Raw genomic sequence first — 10,587 nt, forward strand, 5'->3', positions numbered from 1 at the left:
AGTCCCACTGTCTGGCCTGCCATTCACTAGTCAGCCTCCCTTCTCTCGTCATCCCTGCTTAGCTTCTCCCTGCAAGCCCCCCCATCCACTTAACCTTTCCTCTGAAGGTCGTAGTTCCAGGACTTTCATTTGTGTCTGTTTCATTCAGTCTTTCATAGCTTTTAAGAGTCCTTGTGTGGTGCTGTGGGTTAATGAGCTGGACTGCAAAGTCAGTTTGAACCACAAGGTCAGTGGTTCAAGCTCACTAGCTGCTCCTCAGAAACCCTACACAGGATTGCTATGGGTCAGAACCGACTCAATGGCACTTAACATCTTTATTGTAGAAAGCCTGTGCAGTGCATCTGCCTAGTCTGCCATTTTGTTGCAGTCTTCTGTTATACAAGTAGCTGATAACTTTCCCTCCAACTAGAAACTTTTTTAAAGGAGCTTATGCAGAGGTTGAGTCCAGCTGAAATGAATTTACTGCTCCACCTGCTGGTTACTATTGAGTATTACTCGAGATCTGTAAGGTTGCGTTTTGAGACCCTTGTTAAGTGCTGTCGGGTGAATTTTCAACTCATGGTGACCCTAAATAGGGTTTCCAAGGAGGAACTGGTAAGTTTATATCAGAGTGCCAGGCTAATTTAGTTTAATTTTATCAGTAGTTAAATTGTATAATAGAAGTCTGTCATTTGAATGAAGTGTACAGCATGGGGTCTGTGAGAATTTTGTAAGAGAAATGTTAGCATCTTAGGGTATAAACTCAGATAGAATTGAATCAGATTCTAAAATCAAATAAACATATATAGCATGGCAGTTCTGTTTTCAGGCTAGCTTTTCTCAAAACCTATCTTTCCATATCCAAGGTGTCTGGCCAGAAGGATCCGATGGAACAGATATCAATGCACTGGTGCGATCCCACAACAGAAAAGTAATAGCTGTTGCTGATGACTTTTGCAAAGTCCATCTGTTTCAGTATCCTTGCTCCAAACCAAAGGTAAGCTCCGTTTAATAGAGGCTGGTATTATACGACCTTTTGTTTTGGGGTCGTTCTATGTTTCTACCAAGAAAGTATTTGTAGAATCTCCGATAACTCTCTCTGATGCTCCTATCTCTGATGCTCCTATGCTGAGAGGACCATGTTTGAACATGTAAGCCAGCCTCATTGTCTTCTCTTTCCTCACTGATGATGAAAAGGGAGCTATAAATTGACAGCTGGTGATGTTTTATTTCCTTTTGCTTATTGTCCAGTTGTTTTTTATTTTGAGATTTTGACACTTATAAATGTCTCCTACCCATTAAAACTTATGGCCAATGATGTCTCCTACCCATTAAAACTTATGGCCAATGAGTCAAATCCAACTCATAGTGACTTTATAGGACAGATTAGAACTGTTCATTAGGGTTCTTTACGGAAGTAGACCACTGGTCTTTCTCCCATGGAGCAGCTGGTGAGTTCAAACTGACCACCTTTCTATTAGCACTTAACTACTGCCACTAGCACTTCTTAAATCTCTTCTAAGTATATTAAAATATTTTATTTGTTTGACAAACAGCACTATAGTACTTTAAAAAAAAAAAAATCTGTTTCCTGAATCACCTATAACCTTGCCAACCTAGAGTAAACTCTCAGCTCTAGCTGTCCCAGCAGAACTTAGTAAGTTTGTACCAAGCCAACGCTGAGAAAAAGACTTTGTTATTTTTTCAGACATATAGTCTGAGATGGCAGATGTGTTTTGTTTCTCCTATATTATTGTTAAGTGCCTTCAAGTTGGTTCCAACTCAAAGCGATCCTGTATAGGGTTTCCAAAGAGCAGCTGGTGGATTTGAACTGCCAGCCTTGTAGTTCACAGTCCAGTTCTCATCCTCAGCCCCATACCAGAAGTCTGCTTCACCTATATAAGTAGGCATTAAAAGGAAATTAAAGCTAGCTCTCTTCCTCATATTTGATTATTGGTAGCTTTTATGTGAATTATGTGTTCCACCCACCGAATGAGCTCCCCCAATCCTCCTCCATTGCTGTGCACAGACCTGTAGAGAGTGAGCTGAGTCTGCCTTTGTCTGCTTTACTTCCTGTAGGCACCCAGTCACAAGTACAGTGCCCACAGCAGCCATGTCACCAATGTCAGTTTTACTCATAACGACAGTCATCTGATTTCAACTGGTGGCAAAGACATGAGTATCATTCAATGGAAGCTTGTGGAGAAGTTATCTTTGCCTCAGAATGAGATTGTAGCTGATACTACTCTACCCAAAGCCCCTGTCTCCTCCATTGAGAGTGCCGTGCAGTCTGATACTCCCACACCGCCTCCTTCCCAGCCCTTAAATGAGATTGTAGAAGAAGAAAGTCGAATCAGCAGTTCTCCCACACCTGTGGAGAACAGCCTGGACCAGACTGTGGAGCCAAGTGAAGACCACAGTGAGGGGCAGAGTGATAGGGGCAGCGAAGACCTCGGCGATGCTGTTTGTGAAGAGCCTCCCCAGGAGACAAGTGAGGGGCAGAGTGAGGCCAGCCTTCCAGAGGACCCGCAAAACCACTCACCCCTCTCCTAGTGCCATGACTTCAGGGGACTCTTCTTTAACTGCATGTGATTTTGTGATGGAGTTCAGATACCAGGATGGGAAGTGATGGAGGATCACCTTTGATCAAGACTTACAGTTTCCACGTTGATTGTTTTCAACAGTCTATCTTCCGTCTCAGATGCAGTCTCTCTAAAGGGTCAGTTTGTTGTGGGTTGAAAATTAACCAAAGTAAATAGTAGAAGAAGACTGAAACATTGTGTCTCAGAAATGACTGTGTATGTATGATGCTGTAGATCCTGGAAGCGAGGGCAGCAGTCGTGTTGACATCACATCAGCAAGCCCCTTGTTATCTGAACGCACTTTGTCAGGAACACCCAGCAGCATCACAGACTCTGCTGCTCCTCTGCTAATGCAGGCTGCGTGCGCTGCTGCTTTATTCTGATGCAGAAAGAGAAACCAGAAAAAACAAAAAAATGTGCTCTTATTGAGGTATTCTCCAGTCCCAAGTGTCTCATGGAAAGTTTTTCAATTAAGAAAAACGTCAGTATTGCCATGTGCAGTCGCGTTGCCTTCTTGAATAATAATGCCATTTTCTTACACTGCTGGTAGACATCCAGATGTGCTTGCTAGACTCCAGTCAGAATGAGGAACATCCCTTCCTTTCTTAGGTGCAGATCTGCTTCAGCCCAGGACTAAGAACATACTGATTTGTTCAAGAGCTTTATGTATATCAAACCTTGAATACTCAGAAATCCTGGGTTTCTCCAGGGATTCCTTTACCAGCCTAAACACTTTGAAATGTTTTGGCATTCAGGTGAATGGAAGGGGAAAACCACATGCCTATAAAACTAAGCTGTAATAATTACCAGGCTAATTTTGATTTAGCCTTCATCATAATTTATCCCCTCATTAATAGGAGAAATACAAGTTTAAAAGATTGAATTGGTGCTTGAAATTCATTGGTTTAGTTATCCTTTTTATACAGTTTTATTATATATAAGGGAAAAGATACTCAACAAACTGCAAATTCTTTTTTACAGAAGTGTGATTATCAGTCACAGTGATTTAAATTTTTTTGTTTTTTTTTGTTGTTGTTGTTAATTGCATGCTTAACAGACTTGTTCTAGATCATTTTCTCTGGTGGAGTTGTCCTAAGCTTTGTGATTCTAATGTGGCTAGCCTCTACTATTTTGGGCAGTGCATGTATGATTCTACATTGAAAGTTGTTGGGGTTTTTTTAAGTTTGTCAGACGACTTATATTTTTCTTAAGTACGTATTTCCTACTTTAAAAGTAATTACTGACAAATATGCATTTCTTATCTGTTTATACTTTGAATATAAAATGATTTTTGTTTTGATTTACTTTTTAACTTGCTGTATTGTTTTGATGTTCTTTGTTGTTATTGTTTTGGTCGGATCATGTTTAGAAACTTTGGTTGCGTTCAGAAGTCTTAAGTATGCAAGTGTTTACGTGATTGTGCCATTCCAAAGTGCGTCAGAACTGTCATTCCCTTCTAGTATCTTCTCAGGAGTAATACAAATCAGGTAGTTCATCATTATTTGGTATATTAAAACTCCAGCAAACTCCCCAGGACACTTAACAACAGTTATCTCCACATGCTGTATGTAAGGGTGTGAGTATGTGTGAAGGTGTGTGTGTATCACGTATCCTGTGTCTGTGTGCGTATCTCCATGTAAGAAGATATGCACATCGAAAATATTCTGTGTAGTTCTTTGTATAGATTCATGTCCTTGTAGAGCTCCTTCATTTTGTTTACAACTGTTCAAAAGAAAAAAACCTCAAAGTAGTTCTCTTCAAATGAAGAGATAGAGATTCCAAGCAACCCATCTGTCTTTCGTCCGTTCTGTGTATAGTCACTAGAGAACACCGGTAAGTATCAGGCATGTATGTATTTGCCTATTAGCAATGGTGATGAAATCATGAAGTCTTTACATGCTGTTCCTTGCAAGAAAAATACTGTAAGGTGAACAGGTAGTTCTAGAAGGACAAGCATTTTTTTAAGTCCTTGGGGGATACAGCTGTTCGTGACGAGCCGGGAGTTCCTTTGGAGTCATCAGTCACCCTTGGGGTTGCCATGTACAATGAGATTCATAATCATGATACTCTTGGGTGGTAGTTTCAAAAGACACTACTAATACGCAGAAAGCGTTCCAGCTACCTGTTGCTGGCAACTACTGTTAATGGTCAATTAAATCTGTGAGTAATAGTTGAAAGTGGATGAAATTGTAGATGTTTTTAGAAAAACTTGTGAATGAAAATGAATCCAAGTGTTTCATGTGAGGACGTTGAGCCATTTCTATCATGCATTCCTGTCTCATGGCAGAAATTTTTGAAGATTAAAAAATAAAATGATCAAAATATTTTTTGTTGTTTTTGTCTTTCTTAATCCTTTTTTCCTTTAAATTGCTAGTTTCCGTAGCACTCCAGTTATCAGAAACCACAGCAGTTCAGAAGTTGGCTAGTGCCGCTGCTCGATACAGAACCCTACCTCATAATGCCAGAGGAAGTTCCCTCGGACCTACGCTTCCATTTCATTTATTTCGTGTCCACACTTTATTTAGTCTCTAACGTTTAACACTGGATAATCCTGGTGATCTTATTGCCTACCTGGCCCAGCTCCCTTGCCTGCCCTATCTCTCCAAGGTTAGTCTTTGCCGTTTACTTGAGCTCAGAAGGACAATGCATTCTCTGCTTTCTCCCATGCCACTTGGTAACACAGATCCCCCATATGGCATGACCATACATTGACTGCTACAAAGTCTTCTTGATGAAGATTTCATAATTTGATAGCATTCCTTATTTTCCCTAATTTGATAATAATGGACATGAGGGCTTTTCGATTTGATCTCTAGTGACTGCATCACACAGCTGTTTAGAAACAATTGTTGTTAAGTGCTGTTGAGTCAATTCTGACCCATAGTGACCCTATATAGGGTTTCCAAGGAGCAGCTAGTGAGCTTGAACCACCAACCTTGCAGATCAAATGGCTTTACACTCTGGCGCATTCGCCCACAGCGCCACACCAGGACCCTTGTTGTTAAGTGCTGTCAAGTCAATTCTGACCCATAGTGACCCTGTAGAAGGTTTCAGAGAAGCTGAATCTGAGCCAGAATGGCTGACAGGTACCAGAACAAACCCACTAAACAATGTGAGGGAAATCAGGAAGAGGAGCTTGTTTGTGGGAAATAATGGTGAATTCGATATTGGACACACAAAAGTGTTTGGGGTTAACTTTCCAATGTACAGCTTGGAAGTGAAGTTGTCACAAGAGTAAGGACAGGGACATGTTTTTTAGGACCAAGAAGGGCAGGTGTGTGGGACAGAGAAGAGCTGCTGCGGAGGAGCAACTGCTGCAGTGGTGTGAGGAGGGTCACCCTCCTGATAAGGAAATGAGCTAAAGATTTAGGGACTGCCCTGCAGTCCTTTAGACAAAAACCAGCCCAACCCTTCAGGATTCTTCCACTACCCTAAGGCCATTTGTTATTTAGAAATACGGAGCAAGGAGAAAGGTAGTGACACATTTTAGAAAGGTGCTCAGGGCAAGCCTGAAGTAGTGGGGGTCACTGGCCACGGCGATGCTGCAAACCGGAGTCTTAAGGAACCAAGTGCTTTTCCTGAAAATAAATGCAGATCTCTGTAAAAGAGTACTCCTCATGGGCTCAGATAACGTTACAAATCTTTTATTGCCTGTTTTTTCCCTTTCCTAAGGAAACGTGTATTTCCTTACTAGATCCCTGCAGTAACCTTCAAAGTTCTGATCAAAAGAAGGTAAACTGCCATGGACAAGGACATAGCGATGGAGGGCTAGAGCTAAAAGCAAAGTGTCAAGCTGATATGAAGTGAGGGGAGATGCACAAGAACGCCCACCCAAACCTATACATAGTACCAATCCAACATAGCTTCAAGGACTTGGTAAGAACTGCACAAAAGAAAGATTAAAAAAAAAAAAAAAAAAGGGGGGGGGGAGGAGTTCTAATAAAGTAAGTGTAAATTGCTACAATTTGATGAACCTCACATACTTATTGATGTAGTAGATCAAAATACCAAATGAGAGGAAAGGAGTCTTCATATCAAGTATCAATCCAATCTCCTCTGTATACAGGGTTGATAGGGATGGGCAACTCAGACATTGGCTACCTAAAATGGGAAGGCTATATAGGCACAAAGTGACTGGTTTACAAATTTTTAAGAGGGAATTTAGTTTCAGAGTGAGGGGGGAAAGGTAGAATCCCCACTCAATAGTTTTCATCTTGTCTAGATGAGTCTGGTGAAAGGAGATGGTAATAAGGTTCTTAACCAATTCAAAAGGAGTATGGATAGTCTTTTGTGGCACAATAGCGAACAATTGTTATCAGAACTGTTTGTAAGGGCTGGAAATGTAAAGACAGATGTTTTGTAGCAAAGGGAGGGGAGTGATTAACCCTGCAGTCTAGAGTAGAGGTCCCTGAGACCTTCAAAGGAGAAGAGTGGAGAACAGAACCTTACCCAGAGGAGCAGTGATGCCAGGGATGGAGACAGAGACGGTGACATGGGGAGATGGAGCGGCTGGAGACTTTGGACCCAGAGAGGGAGAGGGGCTGTATGACGGGGACAGGATTGCACGGTTTAGCCTTTGGTCGATGGATGATGCATGGAAGGGATTGTAACCATGGCAAAGAAACGATATACGATGAGATCAACGTGAAGCTGATGTCTTCCCTTGTAAACTATCACGTAATTCACAATAAAGCATTACAAAAAAAAAAAAAAAGATTCTTAGATTCAATAGTAATTGTTACGACTACTTGCAACTGTCACAACAGTAAAGGTAGAAATTTTGTACCAAAAAGGGGGAGTAGTCAATCTTACATTCCAGGAACAGAGGACCCTACCTAGGACCATCAAGGGAGAAGAGCACGAGCAGAATGTGGGACCCTATCCAGAGAAGCAACAACACCAGAGATGAAGGCAGAGATGACATGGAGAGAGGGAGCAGCTGAGGAGAAAGGCTGTGTGCTGGTGCCCAGAAGGCAGGCTTACAGAATTCTGTTCCCTTGGTGGTTTAAATGATTACATATTCCCGAGTGTTTTTGTGTACATCAAAAAAAAATAGAAGTGCTTTTGAATGATGATGCACAGAGTGGATTGTAATAATTGCAATGAAACAAGTGTAAAACTGACGTTCTCCCATGTAAACTATCACTCAATTCACAGTAAAAAAAATTTGAAAAGAAGGCAGATTGCCTGGCCAAAAACAGTGTTGTTAAGTGCTGGATGTTCCAACTCAAACAACTCTGTACAGGGGTTCTGAGGAGCAGCTGATGGGTTTGAGCTGCTGACCTTGTACTGTACTACATCCAATAACCCCAAGTAGTGGGCTTACTGGTCAGAAAGAGGCTGAAGGGACCTGAGACCATGGCCCTCAAGCACCCTTCAGGTCTGGAGCAGAACTCGCCCTTGTGGCCCAATTTTCAGCCAAGCAGTAGATAAGTATATAAGGGGGACAAGAACACTAATGAGATATGCTCACCATGGAATGGTCAACCATTCAGTAGCAAAAGGGCAACACTTTCCTAAGGACAAAGTTGAGAAGGTTGGGGGTTTGGAAGAACCACAGGGAGGAATGAGGGATTGCAACCGTAGACAAAAAATTGAAGTTTGCTTTCTTGGACGTAATGCTGATGATGTTCAATTAAATGATTAACCTTCATTTAATTCATAATTAAAATTTTTAAATAACTCCAAATAGAAAAATAAAGTTTGATCACCTCTCTGGAAATGTCATCTGCTTAATTTCTCTGCCCACTGTTCTCCATGAGTGATATCCTCAGAAAATAATGGTTTAACTGAGCACTGAAGAGTACCACTTTTGTGTCTCACAGAACAAAAACATTACATTTTTCTTGAGGGAAGAGGAAAGCCTAAAACAAAAGCAACCTATGTCCTCAACAGTAAAGCTGTGGCACATCCATATGACTAATGTGGTTCACACAGTACACTTAGTAAGTGCTTCCCATGTCTTACTTATTGAATATACAGTCCTAAATTGTATTGCCTCCATTTTCCACACGAGACTTAACAGAGAAGCCACGTAACTTGCCCAGGTGACAGCAGGAGCAAGTGACTGCAATGTGACGTGAGGCCAGTCCTTCCTGCCTCCAGAGTCAGCTTAACCACCCGGTAGTGTGCCATCATGTCAGTTCTAACTTGTAGCGATCCCATAGAAGGTTTCGAGGCTGTAAATCTTTCTGGGAGCAGAAAGCCTCATCTATCTCCTGCTCTACTGCTGTGAAATATATTCACGGCTGACTTATCATTCTTGATTATTACTAAGAGGAGAGACAAAGCTTAATCTTATGGCAGGAGGAATTTAAGACTAGCATAAGGAAAAACTAGATGAAATGATTTGACATTGGAAAATGCAGATTTAGGCTCAACAGTGTGACTGGGCTGAAAGGGTCTTTCTCACACAAAGCCCCTGCCCTGCTATCCCTATAGCCACAGAGAGGGGCAGAGGAGCTTCAGACCTCAATAATGTACGTTGATTTGTATCCAATTTCCACTTTACTGAGTCTTGCGTGGCAGCTTCTTTTGTCGTTGGCCATGTGCTTTTCCACTTTGTCCTTATTCCCCAGCATGCTTCCCATGACTAGCCTGTGGGCTTTGCCAGCTCCACGCCCAGCCGCAGGCTTTGATGTCTCGTCTCCCTTTCAGCAGTGCAATCAGTACTGAAAATAGACTTTTTCCTAGGAAGCCATCCATTGACAGAGATGAATACAACTAATTGCTGGTGCCGATTACTTGAACATCTCAGTGGGGTTAAGCAAAATCAGCTCCAGAGCCAGATTGCAACTCCTAATGGAGTTTACTTTCACAAGATCTCACTAAATGAGCTGAAACCAAGACAGGTCCAATGAGAAATGGCCTCAGGGAGAAAAACTAACTTTTTAATGATCAGCAAAACCCTCAGACCTGACCATCTCATTTCATTCTTGACTGAATGTATATGTGTAGTCCCCAAGCCAGAATGCATGCTGGGGAAGGTCACATGATACCTGCACAGACCCCTGGCAACAGTGATGCCCACTTAGCAGATACTGGGCTGGGTGACCTGGTAACCAGGTTGAAAGAAGGCAGCCAGAAGCTAGTGTTCTCTTCATGTGTACAAGCTAGTACTCTTTCAAGGAACAACTGTAAGTTGCTCAGATAAGGCAAGCCCTACAGACATCAGTCAATTAAAGTGGATTGTGCTGCTCCAAAGCCTTTCAAGTGGTGACCTGTTATAAATCCTGAGGACCCCAAGGGATCATCCATTTTTCTAGTTTATGTATTAAGAAACCTGCCCTTAAGAAAAGTGCTGGGCTCAGCTTGGAATCCAAAGATGAAAAAGGCAACTGGCCTTCATGATGCATAGACTCCAAAAAGGTAAAACAAGTCTTATATAATTTAGAGTTAGCAGATTAGGAAGGTCAAGTTAGTTCCCTCAAAATAAGAAAATTCTAACTGTAGTGATAAATCGTATATGATCTATGATGGCAAAATTAAATTATTCCTATTAACGAATCTCTATTAAAATCACCCATCCACTGCTTAATTCTAAATGCCATCTAGTTGGTTTCAACTCATAGCTACACTGAACAGCGTTTCAAAGGAGCAGCTGGTGAGCTTGAACAACAACCTTGCAGTTCAAACGACCTTGCAGTCCAGCGCATTAACCCACAGTGTCACACCAGGACTCCAAATTCTGTAGTAGATACGTCAAAAAGTTTCAAGTTTTGATACTTTAAAAATTATGTAGAGAGAACAAACAAGATGGCGGATCGGGTGAACGTATAGCAGAGAGCTCCGCCAACAACAATGCAGAATACCCGACCAAGCAGGTTCAGGGGATGGTCCCACAACTCTGAACCACATATAAAGGAATACTTAGAAGGTTGGAAAGCTCACAGCTGGGGAAATTTGTGGCAGAAGCAAGAGATCTATTGCTTTCTAGTCTGGAACGCTCAGCTGCTCCAGCAGCCGCCATCTTGGGTGAGACCACGTGGAGGAAGGATCGGAGCGGCCACAGACGCCTGGCAGAACC

At 41.9% G+C, this 10,587-nt stretch overlaps 1 protein-coding gene across 1 annotated transcript in view; it reads left to right on the plus strand.

The window, feature by feature from the left end:
* Nucleotides 1-2,532, plus strand: part of EML4 (echinoderm microtubule associated protein like 4) — a 241,702-nt gene extending 239,170 nt beyond the window's left edge. Inside the window, exons 24-25 of the mRNA XM_006839462.1 lie at nucleotides 846-976; nucleotides 2,059-2,532. Of these exons, the coding sequence (XP_006839525.1) occupies nucleotides 846-976; nucleotides 2,059-2,532 (605 nt within the window). The remainder of the gene's footprint in view (nucleotides 1-845; nucleotides 977-2,058) is intronic.
* Nucleotides 2,533-10,587: the final 8,055 nt, after the last annotated feature.

The sequence above is a fragment of the Chrysochloris asiatica genome, unplaced genomic scaffold (assembly GCF_000296735.1).
Source record: "Chrysochloris asiatica unplaced genomic scaffold, ChrAsi1.0 scaffold00024, whole genome shotgun sequence".
Classification (NCBI taxonomy): Eukaryota; Metazoa; Chordata; class Mammalia; order Afrosoricida; family Chrysochloridae; genus Chrysochloris; species Chrysochloris asiatica.